Here is a 19,996-nt window from a genome sequence, read left to right as displayed (position 1 = left end):
AAAAAAACAGGAAAAAAATCAGATACAGTAAATTTAACATTGAAGTCTATGGAAAACGGATGAGCCTTTAATGTCATCCGTTTGCATCCGTTTTTACAATCCATTTTTTGATCCGTTTTTACTGCACAGAACAAACAAATTATATATTTTTTTGTTTATTAACTGAACAATAACAGATCCAAATGGATAACATCCGTTTGCATCCGTTATTGTCCGTTTTTTTTTTAAGTCCGTTTTTATTTTTGACGGGAGAAGAACGGAATGGGTCTAGATGGCCGTGTGAACGCAGCCTAAACAGGAAAATGTGTTACCAACAATGATAAAAGTGAATGGCTGTCTGAAAAATCCAGCAATTGTTCTTTACCATCAAAAACTGGCCTGTCTAAAGGGAGGTGAGGGCAAGTGATGAGGTGTGCCAGGCTGTGGCACTTGAGGAGCTTCACCTCCTTGGACGTCTGAAAAATAAAAAGCTGATTTCCTAAGTTTGGTAACCACCATCAGCTCCAGAATTTTTAGGTGGATAATCACTTGGCACATTGGCAGTAATACCTATGACTTTCTATGCTCACCATATCCTTTCTTTCTAAACGCAAGCCTGGTATTACCCACATGAAAGGAATGAAAATAGGGTAAAAAAATTAAATAAAAAATGCTGCAGTAGCATATAACATTACTTACCTGTGTGCCCCAACACTAAAACAACCAAAAATGTATTTTTTGGGGGGGACAGGGTCTTCGTCTTTTACTTCTTGGTTATACTTCCTGGTTAAGCAGTTGCTCAGTACTACAATTCCCAGAATGCATTGTTTTCCTCAGGTCTTCATCACAGTCCTCCCACCCTGCCTATTCACATTCCACAGAACTCCTGACAGTTCCCTGTCCAGAGATCATCTAATTTCATAGCAGACTATCAGTGAGGTTGCATCGTTCCCTGTCTGCTCCTCTACTTGTAAACACACCTCATTGGGGGAGATTTATCAAAACCTGTCCAGAGGAAATGTTGCCGAGTTGCCGATAGCAACCAGATTATAATTTATTTATTTTTTTTGTTTAAAGCCTCTGAAAAATGAAAGAAGTGATCTGATCAGGGGTGAGGCTAGATCTCAGAAACAAGATGCAGCCACAGCTCATGAAAAATCAAAGGATGACGAGTCATTTAGGGAGGGAGGAGCCAGTGAACTGCTGAGACACCACCACACTGACAATGAGAGGACTACACAACTTCCTGTCAGGGGAATCATGCAAAAGCATGCTGAAAACAGTACAATTTGTAATAGCACTACATTTGTAAGTTATATATCTTGGAGTGACAGTCCTTTTTAAATACAATTTTCTGAAACCAGAATAACCCTTAAAGGAGTAGTCCAGCCCTGAAAAACTTATCCCCTATCCTAAGGATAGGGGATAAGTTTCAGATTGCTGGGGGTCCGACCGCTAGGGCCCCCCGCAATCTCCTGTATGGGGCCCCGGCAGCCCGCGGGAAGGGGGCGTGTTGACCACCGCACGAAGCGGTGGTTGACACTATCTTAGGATAGGGGCTAAGTTTTTCAGGACTGGACTACTCCTTTAAATAAGTCTCAAAAATGTATTGGGTCAATGCACATTTAGCATACACAAATCAGAGGGTCTCCCTTTATAACAGGGCAGAATGGGGCTGCTGCTTAGGTTGGTAATCGATCCTAATCCTTACCATCGCGGGGTTACACAGACATCTGATCGCCTACCCTGAAAAATACATTCCAAATGCTCTAGTTTTACTTTTGCAATTTAAAAAAGGGAAAAAAGGTCCTTGGCAAGGACATGAATTGTGAACAATGCAGGAATTCAGTCAAATGAGTAGTAAAGCAGTTTATTCCACCAAACTTTGGTTCATGATATGCGTAAAGAACCCTTTGTCTAAATGTGTTCCATACTTCCAAACTATGCAGAGATTATACTGTTAATAATATGCCTGTAAATGGATTATACATTCCAGCATTAACATGGCTATTAAAAAGAAACATTCCATAGGAACATGCTGGTCTACAAAAATGATGGACTATTCTATCACGAAAACTGTCTTTTGTTCAGCATCATGTGATCTTTACATAGTCACATGATCATGATTTGTGGAGGCGTTTTGGTGAAATCCTAATCATCATACAAAGAAAACCACTATAAAGTGTACACGCCATGCCTCATAACGTTATTTCATCCTTGCCCGGTATTATTTTTTTCCTGTATAATTAATAGGAGCAGTTTGCTATGGGACCCATAGGACTTTTGGTACACTAGTGCAGTGTTCCCACCCGGGGTGCCTCCAGCTGTTGCAAAACTACAACTCCCAGCACTGGAAAATTGCAGCGCAGCAGAATCTCCACAGTTGAATATGAATGTTCATTCTTTTAGTGGAATCCGCTCAGACATGCACTGCCGTTAATTAAGATAGCGCAGGTTCGAGCGGCTCCAGCGCCGACCGATTGTGAATGAGTTCTAAGGGGATTCTGAGCGGAAAGTAAATACAGAAAAACATCCCAATAACCTGAATGGCCACTGTGTAATTCCTATTTTCTCCTGTAGAGGCGCTATACTAAAAATAATGTTTTCTAATCTGTTTATTGCAAAGGAACTTTTCTATCATGCAGGATTTGTCCAAGACATAGAACCCCTTTAATAAAGCCTAAAAGAAATGATCAACTTTGAGCAATCCTTTTACATGTTGCAATAGGTTGTAGTGGTCCAGGCGTTACAACCCTCAAAATCACTAGAACAAAGGACTTGTGTGGTGTTCATTAATATATTAATGGTTGGACCCCCCCCCCCCCCCCCCCCTCAGCACTCCAGGCTGCACTTTCTGTGTTTGGACCTCTGTCCTAAGTCTGTGTATAAGAAGGGGGAAGATGTGCTCTTGAGCTTTTTTTAAGCACAAATAAAACTCCATTTTTATTTTTTTTTTAAAACAAAGTATATTAGAAATATTTATCATAAGGAGTGCAAAAGCAAAAATTTGTTTTAATTAGGGCTGGACCAAATATGTGTGTCACAGAATTTTTGTCACTTATGGAGTTTCCACGGTATACACCCGTAAGCGCTGCCCTCCTCGTCCTCCTTCCTGTCTGTTGCGGGCCGCCGGCGCTGACACTCTATACTGTGCGGTATCCCTATGCCCGGGCTGCAAAAGATAAGCAAAATAAACTTCAACTCACCTTCTTACGTCGGCCTCACGCTCTTCCTGGGGACGGGAACGTCGGAGAGCCGTCAGCCTATCACCGGCCAGCAGCGAAGTTCAGCCTCGGCCAGTGATAGGCTGAGCCCACTGTCATGTAAGAAGCCGGCTTCTTATATGACAGTGGGCCCAACCTATCACCGGCCAAGGCGGAACATCGCTGCGGCCGGTGATAGGCTGACGGCTCTCCGACGTTCCCGTCCCCAGGAAGCAGGTCCGGACCGACGGGGGAAAGTGAGCTAACGTTTACTTTGTTTATCTTTTGCAGCCCGGGCATAAGGATACCGCACAGTATAGAGTGTCAGCGCCGGCGGCCCGCAACAGACAGGAGGACGAGGAGGGCAGCGCTTACGGGTGATATGTGAGTATTTACCCCGAGGTGGGGACAGTGCAGAGCTGGGTTGATAACTCATTCATTCATTCAAAAAATTAATATCGTGCAGCACAAAAATTTCAGTATTCGGCATGAACCGGTATACCGCCCAGCCCTAGTTTTAATTAGAGTGCCCATTTAACGTCTAGAATCACTATACGGATGAGTATCTATGGATGAGCAGGCGAATATCAACTCTCAGAAGGGAGAGGTGGACGCAAATAGGCAGTAATACAGCTCAAGCCATGATGATAGCAATTGTACCCTGAATAAAACCTGGAAACAATCCCGGCTCAACCACACTAAAATGTATGTTTTCCACCTTTTAAACTAGTGGTCTCAAACTTTGGCCCTCCAGATGTTGCAAAACTTCAACTCCCAGCATGCCCGGACAGCCGTTGGCTGTCCAGGCATGCTGGGAGTTGAAGTTTTGTAACATTTGCAGGGCCACAGTTTGAGACCACTGTTTTATACCTATAAGTGATCACACTATGTGGCATCCTGTGCCCAACTGAACAGGGCCCGCTACTCCTGTGTGCACAAACCTTTACATAAACTCTGTTTACAAATCATATAACACTGGAACCCATAGGAAATATCACTACTAAACATTGCACCACAGACACTGACGAGTCCTTACCAATTTACTATAGTGGTATTTACAATAACCACAGTACTGCACATTGTCTGCTCCATTCCCCTCCTCTTCACACAGAAGTCCTGCAAACTGTGCACTGAAACAACAGAAGATAATCCATCAGATCGTGTATGGAAAAGATCATTTAACACGTGAATTAGAACATAGATAAAAACAAAAAAAAGATATTAGGTACATATCACAACACTACATGATCTATTTAAGGGGCTTATCCCAAGATTAAAGGGGTATTCCAGGGGTATTTTATTTTTATTTTTTTTACAACAACTGGCTCCAGAAAGTTAAAACAGGTTTGCAAATTACTTCTATTAAAAAATCTTAATCCTTTCAATAATTATCAGCTGCTGAAGTTGAGTTGTTGTTTTCTGTCTGGCAACAGTGCTCACTGCTGACATCTCTGCTTGTCCCGAGAACCGCCCAGTTTAGAAGAGGTTTACTATGGGGATTTGCTTCTAAACTGGGCGGTTCCCGAGACGCATGTCATCAGAGAGCACTTAGACAGAAAAGAACAACTCAACTTCAGCAGCTCATAAGTACTGAAAGGATTAATATTTTTTTAATAGAAGTTATTTACAAATCAGTTTAACTTTCTGGAGCCAGTTGATATATAAAAGAAAGTTTTTTTCCTGGATAACCCCTTTAAAGGACAACTGCAGTGAAATAAACTTATCCCTATTCGCAAGATAGGGGCTAAGTGTCTGATCGCGGGGGGTCCTGGCATTGTCGTGATCCCGAACGGGGCCCCGGCATTGTCGCGCTGTGCGCCGGCTAACGTGCGTGTTGTCGAGCTCACTGAGCTGCATCCCTGCCTCTCCCATAGTACTACATGGAGGAGTGTCGGCCATGGCTTCATGCTGCTGCCGACACGCCTCCTGCATGGAAGAGCTGCTGCAGAGCCGGGGCCCCATACAGGAGATCGGACCCCCCACGATCAGACACTTATCCCCTATCCTGTGGATAGGGACTATGTTTATTTTACTGCAGATCTCCTTAAAAAAGTATCCCCTATCCACAGGATAAGTAACAACTGAGCTGACCTGGGGTCAACTGGATCAGCAGCGTGCAAGCCCAGCCATCCCTACATGTATTCTTTATAGGGCTTTCAAAAACTGCTGAAACATTTGAAAACTGAAAGAAACTGAAGGCCCGGCACTAGCAGGACTAGGGTGTGCAAGCATAGGTTAGGCGTCAGACAGGGCGGACCTGGATATTGGTAGGTTGTGGCAGTGCAAAGTCCAAACAGAGTATGTGCAAAAATTAGGAAAGAAAAGAACATTGGGACTGCACTCACCATCCAACGATTCTCTATTGACTGACTCCCTCGTGATGCCAGCCTGTGACTTCACGAGTCAATAAAGAATCGTTGGATGGTGAGTGCAGTCCTATGTTCTTTTCTTTCATAATTGCAGCTGAAACATTGTCATTGATTTCCTAGTAACTTTTAATATTGGGACAACTGTTTTAGAGGGGTACTCCCCTGGAAAACACATATATTATCAGCTGTTGTAGGCTCCAGAGGAAGTTCTTTTCTTTTTGAATTTCCTTTCTGTCTGACCACAGTGCTCTCTGCTGACACTTCTGTCCATTTCAGAAACTGTCCGGAGCAGGGTAGGTTTGCTATGGGGATTTGCTCCTACTCTGGACAGTTCCTAAAATGAACAGAGGTGTCAGCAGAGAGCACTGTGGTCAGACAGGAAATTCAAAAAGAAAAGAACTTCCTGAGGAGCATACAACAGCTGATGAGTACAGGAAGGATTAAGATTTTTTTTATAGAAGTAATTTACAAATCTGTTTACCTTTCTGGCACCAGTTGATTTAAAAAAAATGTTTCCCAGGGGAGTACCCCTTTAAGGTCTGTTTCACACTTGCATTTGAAAAATCCATTAGTGTTTCCATCATGCAGCTCTATTTGTGCCATCAAAATCCTGTAAATAGGGGATAGCTTTATCAGCAAACATACACTATTCACAGGAAAGGGGCTAGCTAGCTGATCGCAGGGTGTCCAACCATTGGAGCCTCCCTCAATCTTCAGAATGGAATCCATTAGAATGGAGCAGCAGGTTGTACACGCGTGCCACCGCCCTATTCACTCTCTGTACTCTGTGGTTTCTGTGGCTCCCAATTTCGTCAAACAAGACAACAGCTTTACAACCTTGACGGAACACCAAAAAATCCCGTAAGTAAATTGGGTCCAGTGGTCGCCATTTGACTCCTTGACGCCATAGATCTGGCTTAGTGTCCCGGCTTCTAATACAGACAGAAACCTCAACTTCAACTATATCATTAAGAGATCAGATTAGAAGACTTATACGCCCAATTGGTTCTGCTCACTGGACATCGGACAAGACATTTTAAACAAACTCCTATTGTTTTGAATGTTCGATCATATTTTCAGTAACAAATTGTTGTGTTGTGTCAAAAGAATCTTTACGGTCAATAGACGGCTCATCTATTTTGGAAACATTGCTGGACCGAGATCACCAACTTCACCAATGTGTTCTTTTCACATGTATGTATGAATTACCCCTGAAAACATACAGTCTGGGTTCACCATCCCATCACCATGTGTCAGCCAATCAGTGTCACATTATGCCTTTTCTGACAACTTACCAAGTTACGTGGAAGGCTTGACGACATCCATGTTTATTGCAGGTCATACAAGCCCCGGTAGCAGCTTTGCTCTCTCGCCCTTGCTCATCACATATATAGCAAGTCTGCAAATAAGAAGAAAAAACAACAACAACAACTGTTACTATAAAAAGTTATTACTCCATACTTATGAATTCAGATCACCATTTTATTAGCTAAAAGTAACTAGTTAAATTTAATCCAACAAACAAAACAATGCCTAAATAGAAAAATGATAAAGGAATTGATGACATAGAAGCACAAACTGCCTATAGGACAATACTGGTGTAAGATGGATGCATTACCGATCATGACCTCTACGCCTTAAAAGGGGTATTTCAGGGAAAAAACTTTTATTTTTATTTTTTTATATCAACTGGCTCCATAAAGTTAAACAGATTTGTAAATTACTTCTATTAAAAAATCTTAATCCTTCCAATAATTATCAGCTGCTGAAGTTGAGTTGTTCTTTTCGGTCTGGCAACAGTGCTGACTGCTGACATCTCTGCTTGTCTCAGGAACTGCATAGAGTAGAATAGGTTTGCTATGGGGATTTGCTTCTAGTCTGGACAGTTCCCGAGACAGCTGTCATCAGAGAGACAGAAAATAACAACTCAACTTCAGCAGCTCATATGTACTAGAAGGATTAAGATTTTTTAATAGAAGTAATTTACAAATCTGTTTAACATTCTGAAGCCAGTTGATCTCTAAAAAAAAATTAAGTTTTTTTTCCTGGATAACCCCTATAACATCGCTCATATTCAGGCAACATCACATACAACACACACACACACACTTTGTCTGTCCGCTATGTGGTGATATATATATATTTTTTTTGTGTGTGTTGTATGTGATGTTGCCTGAATATGATGTGATGTTAAGGAGTAGTGGTCATGAGTGGGCATGCTGGGAGTTGTAGTTTTGCAACAGCTGGAGGCACCCTGGTTGGGAAACCCTGTGCTAGAGGAAGTAACAGCAGCAGAAGAAAAGGCACTGAAATAAAGGGGGAGTTTATTAACTACAATGTTTAATATGTTGGAGTAAGATGTTGGAAAAGGATTATGCAGTAAACGGCTCTCGATTAGAAATGAGTGAACTTCCAGTACGAATCGCCCAATCTCAATCAGTAGCGATCAGCTGTGGCCGGCCATGGGCCTTTGCAATGAAATCCAATTTCTGCTATAATTTACACCAATTTCTAAATTATATTAAGTCTGTCAGGCCACAAGTCCCATTAAAATCGCTGGCCATCAATGACATTGGCCATCAATCATGCCAAGGGAGCAGCACTTCAGACGGAGCGACAGGACTAGGTAAGTATAGCTCCCCGCCCAGGGGACTTCCTATGGGGCAACAGGGGTTACTTCCAAACGTCCCCCGGGGATGGTGAGGTTAAAGATTTTATCATATATACGCGTTTCCAAGCATTATATATAGTAAAATCTAATGCTAGGTTCCCTTTAATATATATATATATATATATATATATATATATATATATATATATATTGTAACATTTTGTGCAGACTTTGCAAAAATGGTAGTTTTGCAACAGCTGGGGGCACCCTGGTAGGGAAACATAGGTATAGTTTATTTACTATCTGTGCACAGGCCATGAAATAGATGATCTGCAGTGATCAGACTCCCCCTCTCTCTCCCCAAAACCAAAGAAATCATGGGAAATTAAAGCAGCATGAAAAAAATAAATTACTGAAATAGCAATCAGTATGGCTAAAAACCCACGTCTGCCACATTAGACTAAACAGGTAAGTACAAGGGATACACGAGAACCTCTTCAATATTATCTAATAAAAGCTTACACTGAGCTATATAAGCCAGAGTTTCCCAGAGTGCTCCAGCTCTTGCAAATCTTCAACTCCCAACATGACCGCACAGCCTTTGGCCATCCGGGCATGCTGAGAGTTGTAGTTTTGCAACAGCTGAAGGCCTTCTGATTGGGAAACGCTGGTATAAGGTGTATGGCAGCCCACCGACAACAGATGATGTCCCTGGAGAGAACAGTCGGGCGCACTCGATTTTTGCCAGCTGGAGGCACCTTGGTTGGGAAACCCGGATATAGTTTATTTACTATGTGTGCACAGGCCATGAAAAAGACGAGGCGTCCTGCTAATCATAGACTCACACATGGAAAAAATTATCTATCTGTAGCAACATGTGCTTAGCACAAAAAAAAAAAGAGCGAATGATAAATTCCCCAGTGTATTTGAACTCGGCAATTGCAGATTTTGCTAGACATCCGAAACGGAAGCACATAAGCGTGTGGCCACTCAAAGAACACAAAAGTCCAAAATATACAAAAAAATTCTAAAATAAATAAATATATAAATAAATAAAATACATTTAAAAAAAAAAATAAAAAAAATAAAAATAAAAAAAGATGTTTTAAAGACAACCATCTTTTTTACCATCACAGTCCTTAGGACGCCGAAAACAAATACATACCCAGACCCAATGCAGCAGGAGCCCATGGGGAGCACCTGCGCCTTAAATAGGTGGAAAAATCGTGGCCTACATACAGGTCTTTGGACGACCCAAGGGTTAAGAAGCCGGTTTGACTTAGAATTCCGTGCACACGACGGAGGATGTTGGGGGAAGGTAGGAGGTGAGTAGTGTCACGTGTAGCGTCTAAGTGATAACAAGCTAGAGGGGGATGGGTATTAAAAGCAATCAGAGAACCAGCTGGAAGTACTAAGCCTGGACGTAGAGCAAGGGGGTAAAATGAGCAAAAAAAGCTGGCGTCACGAGCGCGAGAATGTATTGGGCTGGATACTGAGATGTAACATAAACGAGATAGTAATGAAGTAGAAGTGGAATAATTTGTAGAACTGGACATTTGTAACAAATCTGAATGGTTTCTTACATTGTTTCTATAGGTGCGGCCATAATGGAAGTGTTCTCTGCAGTTCCAGCAGCCAACTCTTCTTAGGAGAGGATTGGTACAATTAGAAACTAGATCGGGAGTTATTGGCGAAAGGCGGAAAAACTATGAAATAATGTAGGGTCCCCGGTCATGTGAAGACAAAACTGCTTGCAACAAATAAATCCCCCACCCCGAGCCAGTCAACTGAGTCGGCTAGAAGGAAGCAGCGTGCATTCAAGCCAGCGATTCTGGTAGTTTAGTTGTTAGGCTGGTTCTGAGCCATGCAAAGAGGGCAAAGAGTGGCTGCATTCCCACGGGAAGAGGACACGTCCAAGCTTTCTTGGAGGAAACAGGTTTCACTGTCCAGAAAGACTTTAACCCCTCTGACGCCGGCCGAGGCAGTGATGCTTGGCAGCGTGGGCTTTACACAGGTCTATGCCTTCATTGTCACCGCGGGTTTAACATGGCATCTTCCCCCCCCTTTTGGAGGCCTCTAGGTCTAAGTCTTTTATGAGACAGAAATCACTTGTATGCCCCCAAATTTGCGCTGGAGAGTTTCCCACGTTTGTTTAGAAATGACAATCTATGCAGAACTTGGCCTGACCTGAAAAAAAAAAAAAAAAGGGAAAAAAAGGAGGGGGAAGGGGGTAGATTCCTCCATAGTGGCCTCCTCAAATTAAATGGCTTCACCTTACACTGGCTGCCAAAAAATCCTCCTCTCACAAGGTGTGTAAAGCGGAGGAAACAGCTGCCGTGCAAACCGGGAGGAAGTGAGATTTTTATTGTCACTATTCTCATGTGACCGCGGTGTATGCAAATAGATTTACACCCGGCTACCTGCAAACCATCACAAGACACGGCGAGGAACAGCGTAAAAAAAATTAATAAAAAAAATAATTAAAAAAATTACGTCTGTACGAATAGTCAGGGGAAATCAGTTTATCGTAAGAAATATTATATATCGGATGATTTTCCAAAAATCTCTGATGTTTTGAAATGTTATTACAAATCTGACATCCAAATCATTCTCTGTTCCTAAAATAACAGCGGGTTAAAGTAAAATATGAGCATTTTACTGGATTTATAAAGCAATGGCTGAGCCTGTAGGATTCTATACCAGTGTTTCCCAACCAGGGTGCCTCCAGCTGTTGCAAAACTACAACTCCCAGCAAGCCCGGACAGCCTTCGGCTGTCCGGGCATGCTGGGAGTTGTAGTTTTGCAACAGCCGGAGGCACCCTGGTTGGGAGAAACTGTTCTATACAGTCACAACACCAATGATAGGGTGTCCTGCTGTGTGAGCCAAAACTAAAACAAATGAAAAAATGACAAATCAGCAAGAAAGGGAGTGAGCCAGAAAGATAGAAAATAGGAAAAAGAGTAAGAAAGCGAGAGAGGGAAAGCAAGAAAGGAAGAGCAAGAGACTGAGAAAGAGCAAGAAAGCGTGAACAAGAGTGCAAGGGGAAAACAGAGCATGCACAAAAGAGTTTGATTTAAGACAGAGAGAAATAGATGTATAAATACTATATAAACAGACATTAGATAGACCTAAACATATAGCAAGCAAAAAATAAATAAATAAAAGATAAAGTAAGAAAGATAAAGAGCAAGCAAAAGAGCATGAGCATGCAAGAGACAGAGCGAGAACCGGTAAGAAAAAGTGAGCAAGAGTGAGTGAGGGAGAGAGAGAAAGTGAGCAAGAAAAAGCTAGATACAGAGCATGAGCGAAAGAGCTTGATTTGAGAGAAGTAGATCTATAAAAATATAAATATAATATAGATAGACAGATACATATAGGATTAGAAAAAGCTACAAAAGAGAAAGAAAAAAAGCAAGCAAGAAAGAATAAGAAAGCGAAAAAGAGAGCATATGCTAAAAGAGTTTGAGAAAGACAAAACTATATCTATAACTACACTGCACAAAAAAGTAAGAACACTTAAACAACACAATGTAACTCCAAGTCAATGACACTTCTGTGAAATCACACTGTCCACTCAGGAAGCAACACTGATTGATAATCAATTTCACATGCTGTTGTGCAAATGGAACAGACAACAGGTGGAAATTATAGGCAATTAGCAAGACACCCCCCAATAAAGGAGTGGTTTTGCAGGTGGTGACCACAGACCACGTCTCAGTTCCTATGCTTCCTGGCTGATGTTTTGGTCAGTTTTGAATGCTGGCGGTGCTTTCACTCTAGTGGTAGCATGAGACGGAGTCTACTACCCACACAAGTGGCTCATCCAGGATGGCACATCAATGCGAGCTGTGGCAAGAAGGTTTGCTATGTCTGTCAGCGTAGTGTCAGCGTAGCATGGAGGCGCTACCAGGAGACAGGCCAGTACATCAGGAGACATGGAGGAGGCCGTAGTAGGGCAACAACCCAGCAGCAGGACCGCAATCTCCACCTTTGTGCAAGTAGGAGCAGGAGGAGCACTGCCAGAGCCCTGCAAAATGACCTCCAGCAGGTCACAAATGTGCATGTGTCCACTCAAACGGTCAGAAACAGACTCCATGAGGCTGGTATGAGGGCCCGACATCCACAGGTGGGGGATGTGCTTACAGCCCAACACCATGATTGGCAAATTCGCAACTTGCGCCCTGTTCTATTCACATATGAAAGCAGGTTCACACTGAGCACATGTGACAGACGTGATAGAGTCTGGAGACGCCGTGGAGAATGTTATGCTGCCTGCAACATCCTCCAGCATGACCAGTTTGGTGGTGGGTCAGTAATGATGTGGGGTGGCATTTCTTTGGGGGCTGAAAAGCCCTCCATATGCTTGCCAGAGGTAGCCTGACTGCCATTAGGTACCGACATGAGATCCTCAGACCCCTTGTGAGACCATATGCAGGTGCGGTTGGCCCTGGGTTCCTCCTAATGCAAGACAATGCTAGACCTCATGTGGCTGGAGTGTGTCAGCAGTTCCTGCAAGAGGAAGGCATTGATGCTATGGACTGGCCCTCCCGTTCCCCAGACCTGAATCCAATTGAGCACATCTGGGACATCATGTCTTGCTCCATCCACCAATGCCACGTTGCACCACAGACTGTCCAGGAGTTGGCAGATGTTTTAGTCCAGGTCTGGGAGGACATCCCTCAGGAGACCATCCGCCACCTCATCAGGAGCATGCCCAGGCGTTGTAGGGAGGTCATATGGGCACATGGAGGCCACACACACTACTGAGCCTCATTTTTACTTGTTTTAAAGGGGTTATGCAGGAAAAAACTTTTTTTTTATACATCAACTAGCTCCAGAAAGTTAAACAGATTTGTAAATTACTTCTATTAAAAAATCTTAATCCTTTCAGTACTTATGAGCTGCTAAAGTTGAGTTGTTCTTTTACGTCTAAGTGCTCTCTGATGACACCTGTCTTGGGAACTGTCCAGAGTAGAAGCCTCCTACCACTGTATCCACCTTTTACAGCCCACCGGAGCACCTGAAAGCTGAACAAATTTACACAGGCTAAAGTCAGCAAACGCTGAGCCGAGAAGTTTGTGACGAATCGAATTACTGTAAGTTCGCTCATCTCTATTCCTGACCATCGCCCAGCATAAACATACCCGGAAATGACAAAACTAACAAGAAAATCGCATCTTTTACACAAAATTTGGAATTATGACTCACTGTTAATTCAGTTGCAGCACCACCTAATAAAGGAGTGCTGTCGTGATGGCGATGTGAATAAATCATTGCATGTCGGTGGTGCATTTATTTGTGTAAAAAAGGGGTGTGCACTGGCAGACTGGCTACTTACAAGTAGTAAACCTACCAGTGTAAAAGCGCCCTTTCTATGATCACGTACAAAATCAGCCCCAGACAATGAAAGCCTCGTGCGCCCCCATGTAAGGGTTAACAGTGCGCCTCGTATTTGTTGGGAGGTAAATTCTTTGGGGTTGATGTCTGTGATGGCAATTTGGGCAGGTTTATTTGTCAATGACAATCCGCGCATATTCTTACACACATCAAAGCGGATAAAATGCTCTTCCGTGTCTACAGCACAGATTCCCTCATTTCCTGTTGCTGTCTGGTCCAGCGTCAGATTAGCAGCAATAATATGAAAGGTTGGAGGAACGGTGGCTCCGACATATGGAATTTTAATAAACGGCTTTAAGACAAGATCCTGGAGCCTTTCCTGCTGCATGGGCATGCACGTAGAATTATGTGGTGGAAAATGTAATTCTTTTCTTTAAAAGAAAGACAGATGGAAAGGATTTTTTATATATATTTTTATATATTTTATCCTAATATATTTTATGATATTTTATTTTTTAAATTACCAACAGGAAGTGACAGCCAAAATTAAATCTCCTGAAACTGGGGATAACATTAGCAGCCATTCAATCTGTGCGCCGGAATATTTCCCTGCATAGATGACCCTTTACCATTATCACCAGGCTCTCTGTAATATAGCAGAGTGTGTTGTATGTATTAAGGAAATCCCTAGATGACACCAAAAGCCCCATGAAGATTACATCAGGGGCTCATAAGCGCCGAGCAGCCAGACCCCTGAATTGACAGACGGGATCAGGTCTCCATATATTGTGTATTATTCTGTTTTATTCTCCGGATTCATTCGCTTCAGACTTCCAAACATATATGAACTTATTCATTCTGTAGAAAGTAGAAAGAGAATAATACTACATATACAGAGAAGCTATATTTGACGTGTAGCTATATGTATGGTTTTTGCGCATCTTCCTGCAGACCTATGTAACTACAGAATACAGCTATATAAGCCAGTGTTTCCAAACCAGGGTCCCTCCAGCTGTTGCAAAACTACAACTCCCAGCATGCTTGGACAGCCTTCGTCTGGAGATACCCTAGTTGGGAAATTCTGGCTTATATAGGCTATTATTAGACAATTATGTAGAGGTTCTTGTGTATGCTTTGTGCTTACCTGTTTTAGCTGATGTGGCAGGCATAGGTTTACAGAAATTATTTTTTCATGCTGCCTACATTTCCTGTGATTCCTCTGGTTTTGGAGACAGAGGGTGGAGTCTCATCACTGCAGATCACCTGACTAGACTCCAGCAACCAGAAGCCTAAACTGCTGAGACTCATTAGTGGGTTGGTGTCAGTTCACACTATGTGCAGTTCTGATGTGTATTTTCATTCTAAGTGTGTTTTTTTTACAGAAATAGTGCCACGGGGGTGAAAGTGATTTGGTCTATAGTCATAATTGAGACCGGGTGGTTGTCAACGTCATCTAATCGCTAAAAGTCACGTGCGACGTTTGGTCAACAGGAAATTCTACTCTGAACTTGAAATAGTGCTACAGAGATTTTATTCCTGACTTACTTGGTTATGCGGTTCTTTGACAATGCAACAAGATATGGCAAATCTTTGCAGGTTAAAATTCACAAAAAGCTAATCTAGTGCTCTGACATCTGTTCTTCCTCCCCTCCCCCATATGCGTGCTCCATTTGGCTGAGCGTGCACATGTTCTCAAAGTTGTTGTCAGGCACCTCTGATCTCCATCTATCCTCCTTGATAATAAAAAGATCAGGCATGTTAAAATTTAACAAGTTTTGGCCCACAATAAATAAATAAATATAAAAATATTTAATATATCTAAATTATATATATATATATACACACACACACACACAGTGGTCCCTCAACATACGATGGTAATTCGTTCCAAACGAGCCATCGTTTGTCAAATCCATCGTATGTTGAGGGATTTGTGCAATGTAAAGTACGGGAAGCTGTACTCGCCTGTCCCCGCCGCTCCAGACCGCGTCCCGCCGCTCCCGATGGTGTCCCTGGGCCTCTGCTGGGCTCTCCTGGTCTTTTCCGGTCCTCTGATGGGCTCTCCTGGTCTTCTCCGGTCCTCCACTGTCTTCTCCGGTCCTCCGCTGTCTTCCGCAAGGCCTTACTGGGCCTACGTAGCGACATCATTACGTCGCTGCGTACGCCGTTACTATTGGATGACAGGATGGCGTGCGCAGCAACATATCAACGTCACCAGAGAGGGCCGAGAAGACACCGGAGGACCAGCGCTGGACCCGAAGGGCACCCCGGAGCATCGTGGAGGGGTAAGTAATACTCACCGCACCACACGGGGAACATTAGGCTGCTATCCGGCAGCAGCTTACGCATTTAGCGATGCCGGATGGCACTTAATGCGATGGCCCCGACATAAAAAAGCATCGTATGTTGATTTGATCATATGTCGGGGGGTCTATATATATATATATATATATATATATATATATTCAAAACAGACTGAACCTAGGCACTAGTAGACTATGATTAGCTCATTAAAGCTAATGTGTTAATACTTTTCTGCCAGTATCCCAATATACTCCACTTTTTGCAGAAGCCCAAGTACAGCCTAAGACATTTAGCAGTGACATACAGTGACACCACACATTAATCCACCCTTGTACAGTTCCATTACACTGTTCTTCGCTTTACTACCGTCCTCAGGTCAGGCTGTGACCCCACTGGGGGACAGGAATAGTTGTGAGGTCATACTCTATAATAGCGGTCTCTAAATGTGGACCTTCGGCTGTTGCAAAAACACAACTCACAGCATGCCCGGACATCCAACATCTGTCCAGGCATGATTGGAGTTGAAGTTTTGCTACAGCTGGAGGTTCACAGTTTGGAGACCTTGGCTCTATAAGAGCCAATGCAAGGTCCCAATCTCTAGCACAGTAATCTCCAAACTGTGCACCTCCAGCTGTTGCAAAACTACTACTTCCAGGCATTCTAGGAGGTCATAGTTTGGAAACCTAGGCTGCTGGCTTTCCAGGAATACTAGGAGTTGTAGTTTTTCAACAGCTGTAGGTTCACAGTTTGGAGACCTAGGTCACTGGCCGTCCAGGCATGCTGGGAGGTGTAGTTTTGCAACAGCTGGAGGTTCATAGTGAAAACTGTGAACCTCCAGCTGTTGAACTACTACAACTCCCAGTATTCCTGGAAAGCCAACAGCCTAGGTTTATGAACTATGAACTCCTAGAATGCCTGGAAGTTGTTGTTTTGCAACAGCTGGAGGTGCACAGTTTGGAGACCTAGGCCCCATAAGGTCCCATGCACAACTGATGTTTGGTGGCCTGTATGGTACCATGTTATGGGGTTGTTCTTCACCTAAAAACAATGATTAAAATGGTTGTCCAGAAAGTAAGTTTTAGGTCAAAATGTAGTGAGACACACAGGTCCCACAGACGTCTATAGGTGCCACACAACCCGCATACATAAGGCCTTCCATGTACACTGTGTTTCATTATTGCAGGGATTCCCAACCAGGATGACTCCAGCTGTTGCGAAACTACAACTCCCAGCATGGCTGGGAGCACCCTTGTTGGGCAAAACTGCATTATTGTTATAAAGTCTACTTAAAGGGGTACTCTGGTGGAAAACTTTTCTTTTTAAATGAACTGGTGCCAGAAAGTTAAACAGATTAGTAAATGACTTCTATTTAAAAATCTTAATCCTTTTAGTACTTATCAGCTGCTGTATAATACAAAGGAAATTCTTTTCTTTTTGAATTTCTTTTTTTGTCTTGTCCACAGTGATCTCTGCTGACACCTCTGTCCGTATCAGGAACTGTCCAGAGCAGCAGAGGTTTGCTATGGGGATTTTCTCCTGCTCTGGACCAATTCCTGATACAGGCATCAGGTGTCAGCAGAGAGCACTGTGGTCAAGACAAAAAAGAAATTCAAAAAGAGAAGAACTTCCTCTGTAGCATACAGCTGCTAAAAAGTACTGGAAGGGTAAAGATTTTTTAATAGAAACAATTTACAAATCTGTTTAACTTTCTGGCGCCAGTTGATTTAAAGAAAAAAAAATAAGCTTTCCACCGGAGTACCCCTTTAATGAAGCCCAATAAATATACAGGACACACTGAGCAAAGAAGAAGGACAAGAAGGCCCCACTCCCCCAGGTGTACAGATCATAAAACAACCCACCACCTCCAAATGACAGCCTCACTATACACAACTGTTTTCTACATCGGAAAATGCTATAATTCCATAGGAATTCTTTCCACAGGGGTGTATATCATAGAAATTGCAAAACAGGAGTATACTTTATGATCTGTGATATTTCTGTACTAGTCAGATTATTCCTTTGAGCCTAAAAAACGAAGCAGTGCTATAAATGTCTACCATGCAAAGCCACTGAAATGGTGTTATACTGTATGAAGGGGGGAGTCGGGGGTGGGGACAGCACCTTTAACAGCCGCCGTTGAATTGCCGCCAGCTTCAGCGGTAATTTTACATTTCTGTTTCAGAGAAGTAATTGTATTAACACGACTACAAGCCGTGCAAGCTCTTAAGGCCTTTGACAATTACAAAATAAAGCGTCGCTGACTGACGCGAGGGGTAATGAAAACCTCTGTAATGCAAGGAACAGATTCCTCCGTGCCTTAAAGGTCTCACAAGACAAGAGCAGACGGCAGAAGTTGGGGCCAAGTCTATTTGTTGTACATGATAATCTGCCTGTTGGGTCAGCTGGATATTTTTTATGCAATATTTCACGCTTACTTACAACCCTCAGCTGCAAGTCTAAGTGTTTATGGGACCGGCGAAGATCACTCTTGGATATTGATGTCAGTCCCGGTGGAGCAGCGGCCACACAAGTGCACTGCAGCTACATTCACAGGGGGCACTCAGAGACCTCCATTGGTGAGATCGCTGGGGGTTCCAGCAGTTGCACCCCCCATTGATTATATACTCACCACCTATCGTGGGGCTAGATGACAAATGCTATTAGTGGACCAACCCCACAGACACATTAGACAGACAGTGACAAAAATGGACCCACTGACCACGGGTGATGTCTTGACTATCCCTCAGTGATAGATGTCAAGATAACGAAGGATTGGGCATGTCAGATTTCAACATTCATGACTTTGTTCTTGGGCCAAGTTCACATCTGCTTCAGAGGCTACTTAGCAACCGAAAATGGAGTCGTCAGGGCCGCTGCATGACACCAACAGAGCCTAATGTATCCCATTGACTTAAAGCCCACCTGTCATTTCAAGTGACTCTGTAGGATAAGCTGCCTTGTGCACGTACATGAGGAGCAACACTTTTTCTGGCCAGTATATAACTTGTATATGGTATTTTCAGCAGATTTCTGCTCTGCAGGCTTCATCTGAAATTTGCAGTTCTCCCAGAACTGTTGAGGGGAGCTCCCTCCCCCCTCCATAGATTTCTATCACTTGTCTTGCAGACACAGGACAAAGCTGAGCTGATTTTCAGAGTGGAAAAGAGTCTTTCAGGACAGGGGGAAAGGGAAGAAGCTTTTTTGCCTAATAAAATATATTACAAAGTTTTTTTTTTATATTTGCTTAAACTATTGATCTACACAAAGTTTGTTTAAATGACACAGTGCTTAATTTAAATGTGACCAATCGGGTTTCTATCTGGTGTCTTTAATTTCAGTGGATTTTAACTGCATGCAGCGGACTCAGCTATAATTCTGCTGTATTCATAAAGAAAGTTTAAACCCCCCCCCCCCTCCCCCCCAATACCGTGAGACACATCTAATGGTAACCAATGAGATTTCTTTATTTTTTTTTATTTTATTTTTTTTAACAGGCAAGTATTAGGAACTTATTTAACTCCTTGCAGACTGCTGAACAACATAAAAAAAAATCTGGCCTGGTCCTGCCAATGTTTTTGAACATCCTTGAAAAGTCTTCAGCTGAACAGAAACTGCGGAGAGGCTGATGTCAGTGACTGACGGACTCTCCAATGAGACGAGAGACACTTTATTATCCTTCCTACCATTCCTTTTGCTGTATATACAATACACAATATGCACTGTGTACACAGCTCAGCAGACAGGTTTACAGGATTCCTGCTTCCGTCTCAGTGACCATGTGATCACCACATGCTGGGTTGTTGAGGAAGCTGCTGGGTCTTAGCTGATCCAGCTCTGCAGCTATGCTCCCCCTGTAACTGGGGATAAGATGTCCCAGTTACTGGGAAAGTAAGAAAAAATAAAATAAAATAAAAAATGACTGCAATGTTTGTTCATGACCTTATGGGTGAGCACAATATGGAAGACAAAAATAACTGAATAAAAAAATACACAAATAATATATAAATAAATAATCACAGCATTTGGCCCTGCCCCAGATAGATCAAAAGATATGAGAGATTGATATCTTTGAATGAGAACAGCCTTACCAAGTAAAAGGGTAGGTGAAAGCAAATACAACTTGAAAAACAAAAAAGACAAAACCCCCACAGCACTCAAAGTCAAAATGAAACTCGCATTTTTTATCCGCTAC

The 19,996-nt window shown here is 42.8% G+C and overlaps 1 protein-coding gene across 9 annotated transcripts in view; it reads right to left on the bottom strand.

Moving 5' to 3' along the window:
* MLLT10 (MLLT10 histone lysine methyltransferase DOT1L cofactor) overlaps window positions 1-19,996 on the bottom strand; it is a 258,622-nt gene that overhangs the window by 131,972 nt on the left and 106,654 nt on the right. For all 9 annotated transcript variants that reach the window (XR_008843863.1, XM_056519264.1, XM_056519263.1 and 6 more), the window contains 2 exons: window positions 6,847-6,950; window positions 4,219-4,312 (listed from right to left, as the gene is read on the bottom strand). Coding sequence is in view for 8 of the 9 variants with exons in the window: in XM_056519264.1 (XP_056375239.1) it covers window positions 4,219-4,312; window positions 6,847-6,950 (198 nt within the window). In the remaining variant the exon portion in view is untranslated. The remainder of the gene's footprint in view (window positions 1-4,218; window positions 4,313-6,846; window positions 6,951-19,996) is intronic.

The sequence above is a fragment of the Hyla sarda genome, chromosome 5 (assembly GCF_029499605.1).
Source record: "Hyla sarda isolate aHylSar1 chromosome 5, aHylSar1.hap1, whole genome shotgun sequence".
Classification (NCBI taxonomy): Eukaryota; Metazoa; Chordata; class Amphibia; order Anura; family Hylidae; genus Hyla; species Hyla sarda.
Note: the sequence above shows the minus strand (reverse complement) of the source record. Positions and strands in the feature narration are given on the sequence as shown.